This window comes from Balearica regulorum, chromosome 8 (genome assembly GCF_011004875.1).
Source record: "Balearica regulorum gibbericeps isolate bBalReg1 chromosome 8, bBalReg1.pri, whole genome shotgun sequence".
In the NCBI taxonomy this organism is placed as follows: Eukaryota; Metazoa; Chordata; class Aves; order Gruiformes; family Gruidae; genus Balearica; species Balearica regulorum.
The window spans coordinates 30,978,387-31,000,688 of record NC_046191.1 but is presented as its reverse complement, the minus strand read 5'-3'; the positions used below and the strand labels follow the sequence as shown (position 1 = coordinate 31,000,688).

The window sequence follows — 22,302 nt, the reverse complement described above, 5'->3', positions numbered from 1 at the left end:
CAGGGAGGTGCCAGCGGCCGCCCTCTCGGCCGGGCACGCGAGAGCATAGATCATACCGCTGGGTTTCAGTGCATGTGACAGTGTCCAGGACCAAAGCCAAGTTCAATTAATGGCTCACAATCTTATTAGAGAAATTATTTCAGGATCTTGAGTAAAAGTCCGATATATCCACTCCATTCCATTAGTCAGGCTCATTTAGTAATTCAATCAATCTAAGCAAGGCAATTGAGCTCCTCTGGTATAATTTAACTCGGTTATTCTCTAGGTACTTAAGAATTTCTTAATATTTGCTCCATTATTTCGCCATTACACCTATTTCCAGGTGCAAGGTTCACACCGGAGCGATGCTGTGGGTCCGGCGGTGGGACCAGCCCCGCTGCAGCCCTCTGCCGTGCCCCGGCCTTGCGGGATGGGGACGTGTGACGGGGAAGGGGAGCTCCAGCGGCGATGACAGGATACCATCACCTCCTCTGGAAATTAAAGTCAATCCAGGGACCAGCACCACAACACCCCAAGACCCGCTTTCCCACCAGGGAGAGCCGGGACCAAAGAGCTTGCCCTGCGTGCCACCAGTTTTGGGACCCACAACCAGCACCCAGATCCAGGTGAGAGGGACCAAGCAACCCCCAACCAAAACCCAACGGGATGCTCCTCTCACTTGACGTGGAAGTGAAAAAAAAAAAAAAATGACGACACAATGCAATCCTGCAGCCTCCTGCTTCCCTCCTCCGGCACCATTTAGGAGCCAGGGGTGGAGGGCAGACGTGGGGGGGGACACACGCCGCCTCCCGCAGTCGGTGGGGAGACGTGTGGGATGAGGACGAGAGCCGACGGGTGTCACATCTCGCCGCCTCCCCGTGCAGCCTGGAAGGAGAGCCGGGGCGGGCAGGCGCGCCGGTGGGCCGTCACCCCGATTAGCAGCATCCCGCATCCCTGCGGCGGTCCATCTCGCATCCCCCCCCGTTATCCCGTTATTAACCCAGGGAAGTCACGGCCAGAGCATCCACCGGCACGGCCAAGAGCTTAGCTGAGATTTAACAAAAAAAAATTGATTAGATATTTCGGGGAGATATTCAAGAGCAGTTAAATATGCCCAACTCATCGGTGCCTTTGAAAAATCTCACCCCTCTAAAAAATTAGAATTGATTTTGTATTTAAAAAGGAATCTATTTAATTTAAAAGTAAGATAATTTGAAATCATGACAGCTTGTATTAAGGCTCGAGTTTATGATAATCTATTAACGTCATTGAAGTTAAGAACCTGCTCCCATCCTCTCTGCCAAGGCTCCCGCGAGGGCGATGGGGAGCAGGGGAAGTCGGGGGGCGAGGGGCTGTGCTGCTCCCGTTTCAGGGCACAGCAGCCGGGCTGGAAACCAGGGGGGCAGAAAAAGCTCCTTCAGCTCCTCCACACTCAGGGGGAAAAAAAAAAACAACCAAACAACCAAAACCAGGACACGAGAAACCATCCAGTATTTCAAGATCTTGAATTATCCGGCGCCCAGCAAGCACGGGTTCGACCTGTCGGCTCTGCTTTCTCATTCCTCAAGTCTGTTTTATGCACAAACCCGCACTTCGAGGCTTCGCTTTTCAAATATCTAGCGCATTACTGGGGCGAAGGAGTCAAAGGCGCCATCTTTCGCGCATTTTTTAATTACGTCGCAAATCTCCGCCAAGCCCAAGGGGCCGCGGGAAGCTGGGATGCTAATAAATACCCCGCTCGCCGGTTTATAACCTGCGAAGGATGGGGCCCCAAAAAATTAGCAGCCCGCAGGAGTGTGAATCCAGTTAACGACATATCAAATGAGGTTGGATGCTGCCGAGCCGAGCAGCGAGGAAGAAGGGGGTGTGAAGGTTAGCGGAAAGGGAATATTGAGCTGCAAATTAGCATTTCTTAATGACCACCGACCGGCGAGACTCAGCCTCCATCAGGGAAAAAAAAAAAATTACAACTAATGCAACAAACAACAGAAAAAACCCCAACCAACTCTGAGATGAAAGGCGAGCATTTCACATGGAGCTTTGCAGGATGAAATCAGGTGATTTTAAAAGCAGGCAGCCCGGCGTGCACCCCATCCCTGCTCCCACGCCCTCGCTGCTTCCCAAGAATTCAGGAGGTGGGAAAAAAACCCCACAGCAAAACAGGGGGACGGCGTCCGAGTCCCTTTTGAGGACGTGCATCTAAAACCACACGGGGTTTTTATGGCTACGAGCACGAAAGGCGACGCACGTGGGGAACACGTGCGCCGAGCTGCTCCCGGGCAAACGCGGGCACAAGGAGGCGGCCAGCGCAATTAAAACGCGCTCTGTTCGTTAGCAAAGGGAGCTACGAAGCAGCTGGAAGCCCTACAAAATCACCTCCCCTCACCGTAAACCGGGGGTAACGAGCCCACAAACTATCCCTCTGCTTTCGGAGGTACGCGGGAGCGGCCACGGGGTCCCCACGTTCGGGAGGGCTGAGCACCAACGCACTCGACACACCTGCCTCTGGGGTTGGGGGGGGCGGGGGGTGACACCCCAAAATGTTGCAGGGAGAGCAGGCAGCAAGCAATGCCTCACCCTTTTGGGTAAAGATAAAGCCAAAGCCGGCAGGCAGCAGATCAGGGCACGGCAAAGCCAGCGCATTCCCCCCCCCCCGCCAGCCCCGGGCCGAGCCGCAGCTCCCCGCAGCGGGGAGAAGCAAACGCACGGAGGGGATGGGCGCCGGTCCCCACGCGCGACTTCCCTACCAGCCCCGAGGTCGGGCAGACAGCCCCCGGGTCCCCATCGTCCCCGCCAGCATGGGTGAGCCCCGGCAGAGCTCGGCTCAAGGGGGTCCATCAAAGTCACCAGCGGTGAGGGGATGCCCGCAACCTCCGCGCTCATCATTCAGTTGATGATGTTATCGGAGCATCATCAGGGGTCAGGAGTGACAAGCATTTTTGGGGCGCCCAGTTCAACACACACCCACACTCCCCAGCACTTTATTTTTAGCAAGCACCGTACGTGGCTCTGAAAGATCCCAGCGCATCTCCAGCTGGGGGAGAAACCTTGACCCGTGTGCCCATCAACGGGATGCCTGGCTTGGCCACCACGGCAGGGAGATGCCACCAAGGGACGAGAAACCACGCACGCCCGTCTCCAGAACGCTGGCCAAGCTTGAAAGCACTTAAACTATTTAGGGGGAGTTTGAGGGGCACAGCCAGGGCTGGAGGTGGATGACACCCAGCCACCCTTGGGTGCCCCGATCCCAACCCATTCCTGGCTGCTCCCTCTACGCGGTCCCACCCTGCCACGGCCACCTCCCTGCACGTTCCCACCATCTTTGCAGGGAAACTGAGGCATGGAGCGACCGCGAGTGAGCTGCTCGAGAGCCCGCGTGGCAGAGCCGTGGTGCCACTGCCAGGAGCAGCCGTGGAGCATCGCCTGCCCTTCGCAGTGCTCGAAGCGCACGCCCAGGCCCTCCCCAGCCCGGGGACAGCACCCTGGGGTGCGGTCCGAGCCCCCGCCAGCCCTCAGGGCAGCTCCCCTCCCCTCGGGAACCCCATCCCTGTACATGGGGCCCTGGATCCAAAAACCACCAAGAGGCGAAGGAGCAGTCACCCAGCTCCCTCCCCAGCAGAGAAACCCCAAACCAGCCCGGGCTCGGAGGCACGGAGGTGGATGTGGAGATTATCCCCCGGCTCCGACACATTATTGTACGTTCAAACGCAACAAGGGAGGCACAATTACCGGGCCTGGGCTTTGCCGGGGACGGTGCAATCAGCACCGCGTGAAGCCCGGGTCCTGGAAGGATGCTCAAACACACCCTCCAGCCACGCACAAGCCTTGCAGAAACACAAACAGCCACCGGCATCGGTTCCACGCGTCGACCCGATGCGGCCGCATCCCCACGGAGCGCGCAGTGCCAGCAGCGACGCTCTCTGCCCCACGGGTTTCTTGGGCCGGGGGGTCTCTGGCTCCGGAGGATGCAGCCTCTGAGTTACTAAGTCTGGGTCTTGTAAAACTTCTACGCACCTCAGGGCTTCTGCCATGCAAAAGCAGTGCCCAGGCTAATAATAATAATAATAATAATAATAATAATAATAATAATAATGTAAGAGCAACACCCACACATGGCAAAGGACCACAGTGATAACAACTATAATAATACCCACACATGGCAAAGTGGCCACACCAGCTTCAAAGCAAGCCCTTCTCTTGTGGGAAGGAGACAGACGTAACACGGCATTTCCCAGGAATCACCAAGCCAAAACCTTGGCAAACAGGGGCCCCACGAGGTGCCCCCTCCTGCCAGCCCAGCCCCAGCATCCCAGCCGGGGGAGGCTTGTCCTGGGACCGCCTCTGTGTCCCCACAGCCCAAACCCCCGCGGGCCTGGGGTCGGCACAGCCCTGTGCACCCGCACGCTCTCGGGGGACCGACGTTCCAGGCAGCAATGCCCCGGAGAGACCGGCCGCCACCGGGACATCAGGGTGCGCTGGCAGGCGGCCAGCCATCCTCGTGTTTGTTCCGTGGCCACAAGCAGGAGGAGGTGAAAGCAAACCCCTGCCCGGCATCATCAGCGCAAGCCCTGGGTGCAGCGGGGGCTGTCAGGGTGGGTGCGTCCTTCCCACCGTGTGGCATCCCTCGTGGATTGGAAAAACCCCGGGGGAAATCCCCGCAGGAGCAGCCAGGGGCCGTACCCCGGGACCCCCGCCCGAGCGGAGCCACGCATCCCCACCCAGGCACTCCCCGCTGGCAGCGCCCCAGGCCCCGGGGCCCATCGGGGTCCAGCTCCCTGGGACCGGGTCCAAAAGGGGCGAGGGACAAGCACCCGTATCGCCTTCGGGGCGTCAAGGCGGCGCGGGGCTGGCGGCCATGCCTGCGCGTCCCCTGCATCCGCCGCGCTGCCGCCCCGTTGCCACAGCAACGCTCTCCGGCCGGAGGCCGCAGCATCCTGCAGCACAGGGCTTGGACCGGGGGACCCCGCGTGGCCTCTGGCCTCCAGCAAATCATCCACCCCCTGCCCCCCACGGCGTCAACAGCCCCCCGCCTGCCTCTGCCCTTCTCACGGGAGAAGGGGGATGCCCACGCAGCACCCAGGACCGGGGTTGGTTTGGTTTTTTTTGCACACAGAAGGGCCTGGGAGGTGACGAAGCGCTGGGGAGAAAAACCAGGTTGGAGCCATCGTTACGCTCTGCCCGCACACAAGGGTGGCACGGAGGGACAACGCCACGCAAAGCAACGCGCCGGCGTCTCATTTTTGGGCCAACATCCAGGCAAGGGTGGCATTTTAAAGCTTCACAGGGCACCCAAGGTGCTGCCGGAGCAGCGACGGATGGCCAAGGCTTGCAGGAGATGCGCGCGGGCTGCTAGGAAAGTGACGGCGGCGTTTGCCCGGGACGGGGGATTACGTGCGGGCGGCGGTAGGAAACTGGTATTCTGCAGCAATGCCGCTGGAAATTAAAATTTTCATTTTCAGTGACTTGCTCCAGGTGGTGCGGAGGGAAGCGGGTCCCCGCGCACGAGCGGCGGAGGCCTTGCTCTGATCCCAGCGTAAACGACGGAGCGAATTGTCGGCTTTTTTTGGTGGAAGAAAACTGGGGAAGCCCATCGGATTTGGGCAGATGAGCCTCAGAAGCGGGTGAAGCGCAAGGACCCGGCCAGAGCGGGCGGGAACCCCCTGGACCACGCGAACAGGCCAAAGCCTAAAACCGGGGGGGCAGGAGTACCGGCGACGGCACGCGCGGGCGGGATGGGAAATGCCGGGCACCGGCGTGTTTTTCCACCAGGCTGCAGGAAAGGGGACTCTGCCCGGGGGGCAGACAAAGCAGAAAACCCTTTTCCTCCAGCCAGCCACGCTGGAAGCAGACCGCGGGCCCTCCTGCCAGCACGACCCGCCGGCGGCCGCGCACGGAGCTGGGGACGAGCCCCGCGGATGAGAACCCCGGGAGGGATTCCCCCAGCATCCCAGGCCTTGCGGCATCTCCACCGCATCCCGCCCGGTGCCGCAGCCGGTGCCGAGATGCTGCGGCGGGGTGAACCGGCCCCGGGAGGGCCGAGATGCCGCAGGGTTTACCCGCCCGGCGGTGCCGCAGGGAGGAGCCCCGCGGCCGGGGATGCTCGGGGCCCGGCTGCCGGGAGGGGAGGGGGGCCGGCCGGGACCGGACCGGACCCAGCGCGTAGCGGGCACCGCCCGCAGGCCCGCCCGGAGACTCACCCAGCACGAAGTAAGGCAGCTCCGTATTCTCCAGGTCATCCACCACCACCATCTCGCCGGGAAAATCGTTGCGTACGGAGAAGAGCAGCTTGGGCTCGGCGGCCGAGGGGCCGTGCATGATGCTGAGGTCGTTCTCCCGCAGGAAGGGCAGCGCCGACACCGTGATGCTCTTCAGCTTACACTCCAGCTCCTTGGCCGCCGCCTCCGCCGCCGCCTCCGCGGGGCCGCTGCCCGTCGCCAGGCAGCAACCGGCGAGCAGGGCGCACAGCCCGGCCAAAGCCATCTTGGAGCCCCGCGCCGCGCTCCCAGCGCCGGCCGGGCGGGCGGGCGGGCGGCGGCGGCGGCGGCGGCGGCGAGGGGCGGGGACGCGGGGCCCGGCACCTCCCCGTGAGGCTCGGCTCGGCTGGGCTCGGCACCGCTCGACACGGCTCGGCTCGGCTCGGCACCGCTCGGCACGGCACCGCTCGGCTGGGCTCGGCACGGCTCGGCTGGGCTCGGCACCGCTCGGCACGGCACCGCTCGGCTGGGCTCGGCACCGCTCGGCTGGGCTCGGCACGGCTTCCCCGGTCCTGCGCCTCTCCGCCTCCTCCGCTTCCCCTGTGTTTCCCCGCATCCCTGGAAAAGCGGGAGGGGTGCGGTGCTGGGTGCCCCGGCAGGGCCGCCTTTGTCCCCTTCTGCACTGAGAATAATTGACAGATACCCCCGGCCCTCCCCAGGAGAAATCACGGCCCTCCCCTCAAAACCCCAGCCCTCCAAAAGCCCAGCAGAAGTCACAGGCCCTCAAAATCCCAGACCCCAAAAATCCCAGCAGAGGTCACGGACCTCCAAAGCCCCAGGAGAAGTCCCAGACCTCCAAAAATCTCAGATGAAGCCATGGACCTCCAAAGTCCCAGACCTCCAAAGCCCCAGGAGAAGTCCCAGACCTCCAAAGCCCACAAGCCTGCGTGTTTAAAAAAAATTTAAAAATAAAAAAAAATATATATATAGTTGGAGCATAAGGGCCAACCCCAAACCTGCTGGTTCTTCTTGCACTCCATGCTTTTTATTTTCGCTCTAGGGGAGCTCACAGCAGCGCTGACGACTTGCCCGGCCGCCAAATCTTCCTGCAGACGCCCGTGGCTCTGCAGCCCAAACGTCCTGCCGGTAAATGTTCTCGTGCCCCAGTGCGGGATGAGGCGCCCCAGGCCCCGGTACCCCAGTACCCGACGGCAGCAGGACCACACGGCCACGGCCATGCCGCTTTGGTTTCCACCCTTGAGAAGCTCCTGCCTTCCTTTACAAAAATCTTGCAACTTTTTTTGTGGGTTTTTCATGTTTTTTTTTTTTTCAGGGCTTTCCCCTCACCTTGCAGCAGCTGCAGGGATTTCCCCAAATTTCTCCTCCGCCGGTGCCAGCCGTGAAGCTTAACGTGCCCCGCTGCCAGGGGACACCCCTGCACCCCAAACACACGGAGCAGAGGAACCGCAGCGGGTCCCTTTCCCCAGACCCAGTTTCTGATTTAGAATAACCCTCCCAGTCACCCACTACATTTTGGGGAGGAAAAGCCACGCTCGCCAGAAATCACCCATTTTTAACGCCTGCCCCCGTTAACAGCCAGAGCTGAGCGCTAACCATCTGACGGCGAGGGTGTTTGCAGAAGCCAGCTAGGCAGGAAGGGGCTTCAGCGCTGGCTGGCTGCAGCTGCCAGCAGAAAAAAAAAAAAAAAAAAATATTTAAAAAATCAGGAAAAATGATGAAAAATGAGCTGCGGTGTTTTGTAGGATGGGACACGGCCCTCCCTTTGCGGGGGCACAGGGAAATCCCTTTGGAGGGCCTCCGCCAGACCTTCGTGCTGCTTTTTCACCAGAGGACACAAACTCATTAAAAAGAGGGGTTTTCCTGAAAAAAAATAATTGCATTATTCAGAAGGGGTCGCCGAGAAGGTTCTTTCAGCCCATTTGGGAGTGGGGTGCATCCCTGAGAGCGCTACCCCGCTCGCGGCTAACACCGCACGAAGAGGGGCGAAACGAAGGGCTTGGCGGGAGATGGCGAATAACGCGTACGGAGAAATCGAACGTTCGGAACGAAACCAGCCGAGAACGGTAAATCTGCACCCGCAACGGCGTCCTCCTGCCGAGCGCCGGTAACGCTCCACGCTTGACATCCTGAACCTCCTTAATCATTTATGGGTATTGCCGGTGTAATTTGGCACTGCCGGGATTCCTTTAAAGTCCGCCGGGTTCTCGAGGCGGCGACCCCTCCCTGGCACCGTGGGGACACCCACGCGGCCCTTCCACGGGGTACACGCAGCTCTAGGGGGGCCGGGAAGGAAGAGCCGGCGGGGGGGGGGGGGGGGGCGCGGAAGCTCCCCCGGGCTGTGCGGGCCGGAGAGCGGGCTGAGCGCCCACGGGCCGCGACCCCCGCGCTGACCCACGCGTGTCCCGCACCGCCCCGAAGGCGGCATCACCAATAGGAAGGCGCGGGGAGGCCGGCGGCGCCTTTTATTGGCTGCCGTCCCTGCATATATTATCGGGCGGCGGCGGCGGTGCCCGCGGAGCGCGGCGGGACCCGGGAGCGGCGGGTGCGGGATGGTGGCGGGGCCGCCGGGGGCCGCCTGCCCGCCCGGAGATGGGGCGGAGCGGGGCGGCCGGGAGGAGACGGAGGGGTAGGACTGGGCTGGGGCCGCTGAAGCGGAGCGGGACGGTAACGGAACGGAGAGGCGGCCGGTGCTCCGCCGGCGCTGAGCTGGAGCCTGGGGTAAGTTCTGCGCGGTCGGGGGGGGGGGGGGTGTGAGCCGGCGCGGGGATCCCGCCGGTGGGTGGGATGGCGGGCGGGAGGGGGAAGGAGCGGGGCGGGGGGGAGCTGCGGCCACGCACGGCGGAGATCCCGGGTACCGCCGTGCGCGGCGGCGGAGACGCGGCTCGGCCCCTGCCGGCTCGCTCGGTGACCTTGGCCAAGTTGCTCCCCTGTTCCGGGCTGGCTTCGCAGCCGCCCCGGTGAGCGCGGGGGGGTAGAGGAAGGCAACGAGCCCTTCCCGGGCGGGAGCCACCCCGGGGGCCGGGACGCTGCGACCGGCCCGGTGGAACCGGGTGCTGGCAGGCTGCTGTAGGAAACAAGATGCCCGGGAGGCAGGAAACCCGCTGCTGCTTGTGCAGGGTGACCGGTCTCACCGGTGTGAGATGCCCCGGGACCGGGGGAGATGCCCCCCCCCCCCGCGCCGAGATGCTCAGACACGACTGCTTCCCTGGGGGGCTCGTTATAAACCCACCGGAGAGATCTCCTCTCCCCCGTGCTGCCACGCAGGGCCCCGCTGCCACCGGCTCTGCCGCCGGAGCACCGGGCCGTGGGGAGGAGCGGGTGGCCCGTGGGAAGATGTGTGCTCCCCTCGAACGCTGCGTGGGGTTCCGGTAACAGCAGCCTCCGGGAGATGGGGGGGTGTGGGGGGGTGTCCCCGGCTGGGAGGCTCCATTCCCTTCCCTAAAGACGCATTTTCTTCAGCAGGCAACAAAACGCTGGGGCTTTAAAGCACCGGGCTGGAGAGCATCAGCTGTCAGGGATGCCCCCCGCCCCCGCCCTGCCCCCTTCTCAGGGGGACCCGCACGTCCCCCCCCCTCCCAGGCCGCCCTGGAGAGGGGCTGGCGGGTACCGGGGCTGTCCCGTCCGTGTCCCCCCCCGCTGTGGTCCCGGGGCCGGGCAGGGTGAGCCGGGGTGCTGCGGGACCTGCCGGCAGATGTCAGTGTCCCCCCTCCGTCAGGAGCCAGGAGGGTCCCGACGAGCCCCGGAGATGTTGCCAGGAGCCCCCTGCACTTTTTGCCGAGGGGAGCTGCCTTTGGTGGCTCTTCAGTGACAGCTCTGAGACCTGGGGAGCAGCAGGGTGCTGGGAAGGGGGGTGGCCCTACTCCGGCACCCCAGATCTTCTCCTGGTTCTCTGCTCAGCACCAACCGCCTTATTTACCCTGTGCCGCTAAAGCCGAGCTACTGCCGTGCATCGCTGCCCACCCGTGACACTTGTCCCCTGTGTGAAGGCAGGGGAGCGAGCGGTCCTCACCTTGCTCCTGCGTGAGGCTGGTACTCCGCTCGCTTTGACAGCGGGGTCCATCGGGGGGGGGGGGGGGGAAGAAAGGAGCCGTCCTCTCTGGGGAGGGGGCTGCAGGATGCTCTTCCCCAGCTTTCGTGTCCAGGGATGCTCTCCCCGGCCCCAGAGACCCGTCTGCAGGGATGCTTCGGGCTGAGAGCTCAGCACAAGGCAGGGGAAGCAGGCGCTGCCGCTGCCATCGCTGCGCTGGGGGGAGTTGTATTTTTGCACGTTGCTCTTTTAAGAGGCTTTCTGCCTGTGGGTGTGAAAGTCTCGGGTGAGCAAAGCCAGAGGGCAGAACACATGGCACTGGTGCGACACGCTGCACGCAGCTGCCGTCTCCCCTGATGGCAGCCCAGGCTTCATCTTATTTGATGTCTTATGCAAATCCTTAGCTCCCCGAGTCCTGGGATTTTCTGCTATTTTCCTTTGCTCTCATCTTCAAGTGTCTTGCTCTTAAGGATGTGAAGAAAAGCCAATAAAAGGAACCCAAATCATCAGGTCTGGCAGGTTTTTAAACCAGTCTCATGAGCTGGGGGTGGGGGGGGGGGGAAGTCAGTGACTTAAAATCACTTAGCAATAGCGACTGAACGGGCTGTGGAGGGTGGTTTGCAGGAGCCTAGCGAGAATCGGTTCGTGGCCACCGTCACTGATCTTTAACATCGCTGCTCGGGAGGGACGACAGGCTCCGAGGTGGCTGTCCCCATGCTCGCTGCCCGGAGCCGTGTCTCCGCAGGCCGGGTGCCAGGCGGCTGACAGCACCCCACCGTGCCCACTTTGCCAGTGATTACTGTGCCGCTGTCACTCCGGCGGGGTTTGGCTCGCTCTCTTAATTACCCCAGCAGATCAATGAGGCCCTGGCGCTTCCTCGGGAGCGTGCGGATGCGAGCGCGGCGGCTGCAGCTCGTTGCGAACCACGATGGAGCTGGTGGGGGGCAGAGGAGGCAGCAGTGCAGGCAGGGGGAGGCAGGGCTGGGTACGAGGGAGCTGGGTCCCACGAAGCCCCAAGGGGTACAAGGGGCGGAGCAAGAGGTACCTTGAAAACCTGCGTGAATTCACAAAGGCACAGCTCAGCTGAGTCAATCCACTTCAGAAACTAAACTGCACTTAGCCTCTGCCCAGACTCTTTTAAGTGGCCTTAATTTCATAAAGCTTTCCCACGTTTAATGAGAAGGTGACTCAGTCGCTAAGTTTGATGTTCATTCCCACTAAAAGGCATCCGCAGGGAGCTCGAGACCCATCCCCATCGCTCCCCTCTCCTACACGGATGCACCTTTGCTCCCGCCGTGCCCCAGGGACCAGCCCCCGTGGCTGAGCGTGTCCCCCAGCTCTGCCACCAACAGGTATCGCTCTGCCCGGGCAGACGTCGGGTCCTGCTTCTGCTCTGGGCTTCAGCTCAGCGTTTATGGGAGAGAGGGCCAGAGTCCCGTGCTTCCCCCCCAGCACCCAGCAAATACCGCTGGAGCCTCTCCCCAGCACACGCTTCCCAGTTTATGTATCACTAAATCTGCTCCTGCAGCATGAAAGGGCAGAAATCAATGTTAATGTCCCTGACAATTAGCTAACGTCTTAATTATCGAACTCTGCCTGATTAGTGGTGGAGTGTGTGGCTCCGGAGATGCTTTGCCTTTGGCATGGAAGCAAGCAGGACCTCAGCATAACTCCGCAGGATGTTGCTGCTGTCGCCGTCAGCTCCAAAGGGCAGCAGAGAGACGCTTTTGCAGCTCACCGGGCACTCGAGCATCCCCGTCCCCACCTTGCACCAATCCTGCCTCAGTCTCTCGAGCCGTTTCGGATGAGGACACCCACCGCAGAAGCGATCCCGTTGCCATCTCAAGCCTAAGGGTGGGAAGGCGCCTCTAGAAATTGCAACGAGCTATTTTTAATATGCAGCTCGCGATGAGTGACGGTCTGGGCCGTGCGTTGGCCGTCACCGCAGGGACACCGGGGTGTTCTGCTGCAGGCGCCAGGGACATGGAGGGCTGCAACAAGATCAAGAGGTCTTGGCCAGGAAGGAGGTTCTGGTCCTGAGAAAGTTTGCCAAGAATATTTGCATTGGCACTCTTCTTCCTCCGCTTTAAGGTTTTGATAGAAGGAGGGGAAGAAAAAAAAAAAAAAATTAACAAGCTGGAAGTTTTCCAACTTTTGTGATGCAAAACCCTAAATCAAAAAAAAAAGAGTAGTCAGATGCTTCTCATCAAATCTTCATTCTTTTGGATCAAGGAAAAGTGATTAGAAAGTTATTTCCAGCCCTAGGAGTAAGGTCAAGGGGGTTACTCATTTCCAAAGAGCTTTGCGCTCCCCAGCATCCCAGGAGGACGCTGCTGCTGCGAGCAGGCGGAGGTGCACCCCGATATGCACTGCCCCCCAACCCTGCGGAGCAGCGGCAGCAGAACCAGAGCCGCCCCCCCCCCCCCTTCCCCCAGCTGTGCGGGCTAAGGACTATATGGAGCTACAGCAATTTCTGCGTGCGCGTATATATAACCCCTGATTGATACGAGCAAAGAAATTAGCCCAGCTAACGATGGTGCGGGAAAGCCGCCGCTCGGGGATGAGCTCGCTGCGTAACTCGGCGCAGCCCCCGCGCAGGCTCTCCTGCCCGCCGTGGTTTGCCCGTTCCCGCCCGACTTGGGGCTTCAAGTTTCTGTTGGCAAGGATGCGTGGCGTGCGTCAGCGCCCGTCCCCAAGCAAGAGCCCGGCTCAGAGGTGCCAGCGCTCGCCGTGTAAATAAGAGGCAGCTGTAAATAAAAGCTCCCTTAGCGAGGCTGGAAACTTTTTGCTCCTTTAAGGGATTCCGCACACCAAGAGGGGACCTTGGCTGGATTTGCCCCAGCCAAGTGCTGGAAATGCCCAATTCCGACTAGTTTTATAAAACATGAGGTGGCCACAAGGAAGTGTCTCGTGTTCAGCCGTGAATCCCAGCGTGAGCTCCCCGGGGAAGGCGGCAGAGCAGGCTGAAATCGTTTCTAGCCGGTCTGGGGACTGCAGCCCCAGGGGGGAGGAGGCCCAAGGCAGCTCCAGCCCTAAGATCTGTCCCCACAGCCCTCACCCAGAAGTGGTTTGCTGCCCTGAGCTGCGGTGCTGGGAGGAGGAGGAGGAGGGCAGCACGGGGAGCCCCTCTCGGGGATGGCACATGGGGGTGCCCCGCACCCAGGATGGTTTGCTGGAAGAGACAGTGCTCTGCCTGGTCTCCCCCCTCCAAAAAAAAAAATAATCCGCTCTGTGCTCTCAGATCAAAGGAAGGATGCTTCCACGTCCTCCTGACTGATCCCAAGAAAGCCTCGGGGAGGGCAGCGGGGTGACTGGTGCAAGACCAGTCTGTGGTGGTGTGACGTGGTGATGGATGAGGCCAGTCTCCTACGGTGCTCGGGGAAAAGCATCCCCTCGGCTGTATAGACCTGGGCAGAGGGAGAGGGGGCCGGCCAGGGGGTAGCTGAGCACTCGGGACCCGCCTAAAAGCCACAGACGGTGACAGAGGCCAAGGAGACTGGCAGCGTCGAGCCCGTTTGTGGCGCAACCGGCAGGCTACCCGGCCCGCCGGCTGTTTAAGCAAGGTGTTTTGCTGGCACAGCCGTATTTAATGCTACAAGCAGAGCGTTTCCATGAGCAGGTTTTAGAAAGACGCTGCTTAAAGGAGTGCTCTCACCTCGGGAGCGCTGCTTTCCTCCCCGTCACAGAGGGCTTCGCCCGTGGTCAGCATCTGACCCCTCCATAGGATTTGCTGCCGGGCCCCGGCTCCCGCCGTGACCTCCCGGATGCGGCAGCTTGTCCCGGGTCACCCAGCGCAGCAGCAGCAGCAGCACCCACAGGAGGGTTTAATCCTGAGCCTCGAGCGCTCCTTCGGTCCCCAGGCCACCTCGGTTTTCGTGGCATCTGCGGATATCGCCGGGCTGGAGAGCAAGGCGCTTGTCTGCTCCGGACAGCCACAGCATCCCGGCTGCCTGCTTCCCCCCGGGCCAGCTTCGGTTGCAGGCAGGGAAGCAGGCAGGGAAGCAGGCAGGGAGGATTTCAGAGCAGCTGAAGAGCCTCAGCTGCTCAGCCGTCACCTACACGTGGCAGCGCACGAGCGGCTCCACGAGCGGCTGGTGTCGGGTCCTGCCACGTTTTGGGGGGGGGGGATGTCCCCTCCAGGTGTGGAGGGAGGAAAGCAGTCTGACCTTGCTGGTCCCAAAACCCCTGCCCACCTCAGCACGGGGGCCCGTTCATTGCTGCCAGGATTTGGCCACATCCTGGCCATGGGGGACTCCAGGACGTTACGCAGCTGCCTGCGAGGCTGGGAGAAACCAGGGTGACATGTGAAAAGATAGTGCGGAGGAGGGGGGGGGGACACAGAAAAAAACCCTGCCTGCTGCTCCTGCCTGCCCCTGCCCGCCCCGCTGCCCCGGCACCCCCAATCTGGTGATGCGAAAATCTCAGCTTTTGTTTAAAATTAACAGGGCCCCGGCCTCGAGGGCTGAGTGAGAAGCTGAGAAAGTGTAATCAAAGCACACCCTTAAGGGTTTAAAAATAGAAGAGAGGGAGAAAAGAAAAATTTTTTAAAAAAATAATAATACGTGTTAAAGCGCGCTGATTCAGCTGGCAAAGCCCCATTTGAGAGAACGCGGGGCTGGCGTGTGCTCGGCAGGGGCGGGCGGTTGCGTTCCGGCTGACCCCCTTCTCTGCAACCCGGGGGAATAGAATCACCATCCCTGGGGTGATGGGGGCCCCGGTTTTAGGCAAACAGCTCTTGCTACCTGGGAGGACACCTCGGCTCTCCTCAGCTCTGCTGGGCCGTGCGGGTCCCGTCTCCCACCTTCACTTGCAAATTCAGGCTCTGGCCCCGGGGGCCCCCCGCGAAGCTCCCCCTGTTCTCCCACCAACAGTGCTGCACTGGGCTGAGACCAGAAGGGTCCTGGTTTGAGATAAATGCTGATAAATGCATCCAAGCTGGGGTGGACTTCCATCCATCCATCCATCCACCCTTCCCTCCATCCCTCCATCCATCCCTCCATCCCTCCATCCATCCCTCCATCCATCCACCCCTCCCTCCCTCCATCCCTCCATCCATCCCTCCATCATCTCAACCACCAGCAGGACGCAAAGGAAAGTCTAACATGAACTGCATGCAGCTCAACCCATACTTGGAGAAGTTCATTTTTTTTCTAGTTCCCTGTGCTTATTATTTTTTAGCCCCCCTCTGAAGTGAGCTGTACATACTCGTGATGGGCATCCTCAAAGTGCGGGGCACAGAGGCACCCCACCGTCTCCAGCACACGGGCACACCGTAGCAGCAAGCTTGGCTTGCCGGGCTGATGCACAGCGGAGAAAAACATAAAGAAAAAGCTAAAAATTTCTCGAACAGGCACTAGCCACCATTTCATTTATCTCCATCAACAGCCAGCAAACGTAACCCCATAAACTCTTACCTCCTGCGGCACGACCGCTCCATGCCCGACGCGTGGCTCTCCCCGGAGCCCACCTTTCCCTTCATCAGCATCCCAGCAGCCTCTCCAAAGCAAACCCCGCTTCCCCTTGGCTCGCGGTCACACCTGGTTTACATCCATCCCGAATCGGCCCCGCGTCCCGGCCTCACTGGTTCCCCGCTTCGCGCGGTGTCGTTGCAGGGCAGGGCTGTCCCGGAGGATCGCCGTGGGGCGAGAGAATGAAGAAGCCGGTCGGGTGGCAGCAGGATGGGGCGGCAGGACCTCCCGCGCGCTGACGGGCCCCCGCATCCGATGCTCCCGTGGCCGCTGGCCCTCCTGGCCCTGAGCGCGTGCTGCCGCTGCGGGCTGGCCGGCGGGGCGGGCGGCACGGTACCCCAGCAGCATGCCGCCGCCGCGACCCCTTCCTCCTCATCCTCCTCCTCCTCCTCTTCCTCCGGCCGGGCACCCCTCGACTGGCTCCTCACCGACCGGGGACCCTTCTACCGAGCCCAGGAGTACGTGGACTTCATGGAGCGCTACCGGCAGGGTTTCACCACCAGGTACAGGATCTACAGGTGAGAGGCAGTGCCGGGGGCTAGCCCTTCGGCAGGCGCCCCGGGGAGGGAGCCGAGGCGCGGGGGGGCTGCAGGGGGCACGGCAGAGTGGAGACGGACCCCCCGCACGTGGGAGGAAGCTGCCCGTCGGGAGAGGTGGTGGGTGGGCGTACGCGAGATGCTGCTTTCCCAGGGAATCTAACAGCGGCCCCCAGCGTGCTCGCAGCATGGATTTGCTCGGGCAGGATTTGTCCCGAGCTCGGAGCAACCCCTCAGCATGTCCCCCGTGCTGCTGCCCCACGGCCGGCAGCGATGGGATGCATGGGGGGCAGTGCTGGAGGGGGTTTCTTGCCAGTGGAGAACCAGGTTCGGCAGCAGTGGGCTCCCCTGACCCCAGCAAAGGGCCACCCCACGACAGCAAGTGTGGGAAACCCCTTCCACCACCACCCAGTGCTAATTGGGGCTGTCACCTCCAGCTAACGAGCCCTTTTTCCAGTCCTCTCCTGGCTGGTGCCAAGCCTCGGGGGTTTCCGGCAGCGGAGCAAAGCAAAGCCGGGCTGCTGCCTGCCCGGGGGAGCTGCCGTGGGTGCCGGGATGGCAGCCTTGTTATGCAGCCCGGCACCCCAGAGAGCTCCTCTTCCCCCTCGCCGCTTTCCTACGCGCTGACGCTGCCGTGCCGAGGGACCCTCATCCTCCGGGGATGCTGCCGGTGACGGTGGTGGCACGGGAAGGAGCGGCCGGAGGGACGGCAGCTGGCTCACGCCTCCTCGGAGAGGAGCCCCTCTCGGGGCTCGCTTTGCCGGTGCGGTGGGGTGGGATGGGGGGGAACGGGTGCAGGGCTCCTGGCCCCCCAGCCCCGCGTGCCCCAGCGCCCAGGGAGCGTGCGTGCAAGGGGAGAGGCAGCATCGCCCCCTCCCTCACCCCCGGCTCGACTCCTGACCCCGACGTCCCACTTTCTGGGCCCAAAAATCACGATGGGAGGAACTCAACACCCACCAAGCTCCTCAGCTACTTTGTGCTCCTCCTCCTCTCCCTCCTTTCCCAACCAGCCCTAGTTAAACTGCCTGAAAATCACCGCCTGGTTTTAATTAGAGCAAAATGCCAAAGATTAGGCTGAAATCGGGCGCTGGTTGCTTCGGGGTGGTTGGTGGTTGACAGCAGCGGCAGGCAGGCCGGTGGCTCTCCCCCAGGGCCAGGCGATGTCCGGGGGCTGGTGGGACGCTTTCACAGCCTCCGGGGCTACAAGGGGCCCCACCACCAACCCCCACCGCGTCCCAACACCTCCAGCTTCCTACAAAACGCCGACGATACTGAAAAGCCACGAGACCCCCAGATATCGGATTTTTTTCACCTGGATCCGTAGGGACGTGGCGTCAGGGATGGGGATGGAGGATGGATGATGCCCAGCGGGCTGGAAGAGGCTCTGGCCCTGCCCTGGGCTGTGATTAATGCCTGACGGAGGTGCCTGATTAATCAATGTCAGGCATCTCCGCTGCTTGTAGCTCATTATCCCATCGATGACTTAGGGAGGGACGATGCTTTCGTCCCGGCTGGATCTATAGCCGGCAAACGCGCGCAGTGGTCCTTCACCTCTGTGCGGCGATGGGGAGGTGGGGACGGTCCCAACATCCACCTACTGATCCCCTGCCCCAAGGTGGACGCTGGGGACAGCGGAAGGGACAGCGTGGACGTGGCACGGCCAGACCGGCTTCGAACCCCCTCCCCACCGCTGCTGTCCTCCCGCAGAGAGTTTGCTCGCTGGAAGGTGAATAATTTGGCCTTGGAGAGGAAAGATTTCTTCAGCCTGCCGCTTCCCCTGGCCCCTGAATTCATCCGCAACATCCGTCTGCTGGGACGCCGGCCCAGCCCCCAGCAGATCACCGACAGCCTCATCAAAAAATATGGGACCCACTTCTTGCTCGCTGCCACGCTGGGAGGTGAGTGCCGGTGGGTGCTCCCTGCTTGCTTCCCTGGCGCAAGGCGGCCTGCAAGGGAGGGAGGGTGGGAGAAGAAACACCGCAGGAGAAATACGGCCGAGAAGAAGAACAGGGGGGAGCCCAGCAGCCCCCCGAAAGCGTTGCATGTCGTGTGTGTCCCCCCCACCCCAGGAGAGGAGTCCCTGACCATTTTTGTGGACAAGCGCAAGCTGAGCCGGAGGGCAGAGCCTGCCGGGGGGGCTGGGAACAGCTCGGGGGTCTCACTGGAGACCCTGCACCAGCTGGCAGCCTCCTACTTCATCGACCGGGAGAGCACGCTGCGCCGGCTCCACCACATCCAGATCGCCACGGCCGCCATCAAGGTAGGCGAGGGTGCGAGGGAGAGGGCAGCACGGGGAAGAGAGGGCCCCCCCCCCAAAGCTGGCCGAGACCCTAAAGCAGCATCACACCCGGGGAAGGGGAGACGGAGGGGGAGAGCAGACAAAGTTAGCACATCCGCATTATTTATGGGAAATTGGGCACGCTAATGAAGGCACATTTTTCAGCGGGCTGCAGGCAGGGCTGCTGCCTGTCAGCAAGCCAATTAGCAGGCAATTAGTTCTCCTCTCCAAGCATCACCTTGCGATGGGGAGGCGGCACACAGCAAGCCTGGCCAGGGGTTATTTGCAGCACTTTCGGCGGGGTGGCACGTGCCCCGCGTCCCCTCCCGCATCCGTGACTGCCTGTGGGTGTCGTCGTGTCCCCCCCCCTCAGGTGACCGAAACACGGACGGGGCCGCTCGGCTGCAGCAACTACGACAACTTGGACTCAGTGAGCTCAGTCCTGGTGCAGAGCCCCGAGAACAAAGTGCAGCTCCAAGGTAGGGCCAGGCTGGTGGGGACGCGGTGACGGATAAGTTGCCACCGTGGGATGCTGGCGGGCACGCAGGGGGCTGCAGGGGAGGATGCTGGCTTGAGATGGTGCTTTTAATTTAAGGGCTGGGGAGGAGGAGGAGGAGGAGGGATGAAAATAATCAAAGCTGGGCAGGATGAGGTCGTTGCTCGTCTGCCAAGAGGAGCCGAGATCGATGCAGAGCCCAGACAAGCGGCTCCGCAGCAAATTGGTATGAAAACCACGCGGGGGTGGGAGCGCGGGGAGGGTGAAGGCTTGCTCCCCCCTCGCCCGGGTGATGTTTTCGAGGGGCTCCGCGCACGCCCTGACGCTCTCGGGGCTGCCTCTGGCTCGCAGGGCTGCAGACGGTGCTCCCCTCCTACCTGCGGGAGCGATTTGTGGCGGCCGCCCTCAGCTACATCGCCTGCGGCTCGTCCGGGGAGCTGGTGTGCCGCCGGAGCGACTGCCGCTGCCAGTGCCAGCCCGCCTTCCCCCGCTGCAACTGCCCCGAGGCCGATGTCCAGGCGCTGGAGAGCAGCCTGGCCCAGCTCCAGCGTGCCTGGGAGAGCCACCACAGCCAGTTCGAGGAGTCAGGTGAAGCTGGGGAGACCCCACCAAGCATCCCCTTCCCTGTAAGCTCTCCTTTGGGAGCAGCCTGGGCTGGGTGGTGGGGCTCCAGGACAGGATCCGGGGTGGTCGTGTCCCTGTGGAGACCTGAGAGCAAGCTTGGAGGGAGGTTGGCTCCAGCCCTGCCTTCGCCGCTCGCCCTCCTGGGTCTGCTGATGCTGTCTCTCTCCCCCTGCAGAAGAGTTTCAGGCCCTGGTGAAGAGGCTCCCTGGGGACCGTTTCCTGAACAGGACGGCCATCTCCCACTTCTGGGCCATGGACCTGGATGTCCAGCATCGCTACCAGCAGCTGGGCACCAGCCTGAAGCTGCTCTCCAGGAAAACCCACCGACTCATCCGGCGGCTCTTCAACCTCAGCAAACGCTGCCACCGGCAACCTCGCTTCAAACTGCCGAAGGAGAGGTAGGATGCCACAGCGTCCCCGTCCCACGCCGGGGACACTGCTCAGAGCCCCGAGCGGGGCTCAGACCCACGGCCCCCACCTCCCTGTGGCTGCGACCGGAGGAGCTCCTGCCTTGCCAGAGGAACACCCGGGAGGCGAGCGGGCAGGGGGGCAGCCGTGCCGCCCTGGGATGTGGCTCTGAGAGGTTGGGTTCCAGCCTGGAGGTGGAAAATGGGGCTCGGTTCATGGGAGGCCACCAGCGTTGCAGAAAAATGAATGCAACGTGGGCGGCCCTTCCACAACCTAGGGAGAGTTGGTGGCACCCCCAAAGATGCCACCTAAGCATCTCTCCTCCCACGTCTCTTCTCCACCAGGTCCCTCCCTTACTGGTGGAGCCGTGCGCAGTCGCTCCTGTACTGCAGCGAGACCGCCGTGCCTGGGACTTTCCTGGAAGAAAGCCACAGCTGCACGTGTCCCTCAGACCAGCCCTCCTGCCAGGGGTCCATACCGTGTGCCTTGGGCGAGGGACCAGCCTGCGCCAGCTGTGCCGAGGACAACAGCACCCGCTGCGGGACTTGCAACCACGGCTACGTGCTCACCCAGGGCTTCTGCCGCCCCGAGGTGGCCGACTCGCTGGAGCATTACCTGGGGTTGGAGACGGATCTGCAGGACTTGGAGCTCAAGTACCTCCTGCAGAAACGGGACAGCCGCATTGAGGTTCACTCCATCTTCATCAGCAACGACATGCGCCTGGGGAGCTGGTTCGACCCCTCCTGGAGGAAGCGCATGCTCTTGACCCTGAAGAGCAACAAGTACAAGCCGGGGCTGGTTCACGTGATGTTGGCCCTCTCCCTGCAGATCTGCCTCACCAAGAACAGCACGCTGGAGCCCGTCATGGCCATCTACGTCAACCCCTTTGGGGGAAGCCATTCGGAGAGCTGGTTCATGCCTGTCAATGAGGGCAGCTTCCCAGACTGGGAAAGGACTAATGTAGATGCCTCTGCCCAGTGCCAAAACTGGACACTCACCTTGGGCAACAAGTGGAAGACTTTTTTTGAAACCGTCCACGTCTACTTGCGGAGCCGCATCAAGTCTCTGGATGACAGCTCCAACGAGACGATCTACTACGAACCCTTGGAGATGGCAGATCCCTCCAAGAACCTGGGATACATGAAAATCAACAGCCTTCAAGTCTTCGGCTACAGCCTGCCCTTTGAAGCAGACGCTATTCGTGACCTGATCCTTCAGCTGGACTACCCCTATACCCAGGGCTCCCAGGACTCGGCCATGCTCCAGCTGTTGGAGATCAGGGACCGAGTGAACAGGTTGTCACCCCCTGGCAAAACCCGCCTCGACCTCTTCACTTGCTTGCTCCGCCACAGGCTCAAGTTGGCCAACAACGAGGTGGCAAGGATCCAGTCCTCCTTGAGGGCCTTCAACGCCAAGCTGCCCAACGCGATAGAGCAGGAGACGGGCAAGCTCTGCAGCTAACGGCCAGGGCTGCTCAGATCTTGGAGTGAGGGGGCCAGGAGAAAGAACTCCCCGGGGAGGGGGGGAAGAAAAAATAGCCACCCTAAAAAATTAAATCAAGGCCTTACCTTAGTGCCAACTGTGTGCTTCCATGGTACATCCAGCGACCGGCCAAAGAGACGCAGGGCTCGAGCAGATGGAGGACACCAGCGGGATTATGGAGGAAGGACGGCTCACGCAGCGCAGCTGGCTCCGAGCGTGGGGACGATGGCAGCACGGCCGCCCCACGGCGCTGCTTTTGCTCGAGCACCAGCGGCTGGGGGGACATGCCGATGGCCGGGGAGGGATGCGGCTCAGCCAGAGGCAGCTGCTGGCCCCGCTGGAGGAGATGCTCAACCCGCCACGAGGTCTCCTCGCCCCCCCCCCCCCCAACTTTTGTAGTCTTTTTAAGAGAGGTTTCTACCGGCACCTTCGCTATCGCATCCCCCCCGACTCTTCCTGCGAACCACACCGCAGGCCTCTGAGATGCAGCAGATCTCCCCTGAGGCTTCTCCGCGAGCATCTCGTGCCCGCTGTGGTACCGAGGCATCGTCATCCCCTGCGTGGGCAAGAACCTGGTACCTGCCCCGTGGATGCTGCCATCACGGACACCGGCGGAGACCTCTGAGCCACAATTCCTTACAAAAAAAAGAAAAAAAAAAAAGAAACCTAAAACAAAAAAAAGAAAGGATAAGAAAAAAATGTTTTATTTATGTATTTATTTATTTGTTTTGTTTGGGAGGGGTTTTTTTAAGGCTAATTATTTGGGGAGGGTCATTTCTTGTTGATGGC

At 61.6% G+C, this 22,302-nt stretch overlaps 2 protein-coding genes across 5 annotated transcripts in view; one reads left to right on the top strand and one right to left on the bottom strand.

Moving 5' to 3' along the window:
• The window catches only part of ASTN1 (astrotactin 1), a 56,606-nt gene extending 50,071 nt beyond the window's left edge, over positions 1-6,535 (bottom strand). For 2 of the 4 annotated variants that reach the window (XM_075760442.1, XM_075760444.1), the window contains exon 1: positions 6,177-6,530. In XM_075760442.1, the coding sequence (XP_075616557.1) occupies positions 6,177-6,459 (283 nt within the window). In that variant the 5' untranslated portion in view covers positions 6,460-6,530. Of the gene's footprint in view, positions 1-6,176 lie in introns of all 4 variants that reach the window. The other 2 variants (XM_075760440.1, XM_075760443.1) reach the window with 2 other exon arrangements.
• A 2,204-nt stretch (positions 6,536-8,739) lies between these two features.
• BRINP2 (BMP/retinoic acid inducible neural specific 2) lies at positions 8,740-22,266 on the top strand. Its single transcript, XM_075760445.1, has 8 exons — positions 8,740-8,912; positions 15,834-16,207; positions 17,933-18,123; positions 18,295-18,485; positions 18,877-18,982; positions 19,351-19,587; positions 19,799-20,021; positions 20,376-22,266. The coding sequence occupies exons 2-8, from the start codon at positions 15,900-15,902 to the stop codon at positions 21,490-21,492; spliced, it is 2,373 nt and encodes a 790-aa protein (XP_075616560.1). The 5' UTR covers positions 8,740-8,912; positions 15,834-15,899; the 3' UTR covers positions 21,493-22,266.
• The last annotated feature ends 36 nt before the right edge of the window (positions 22,267-22,302 follow it).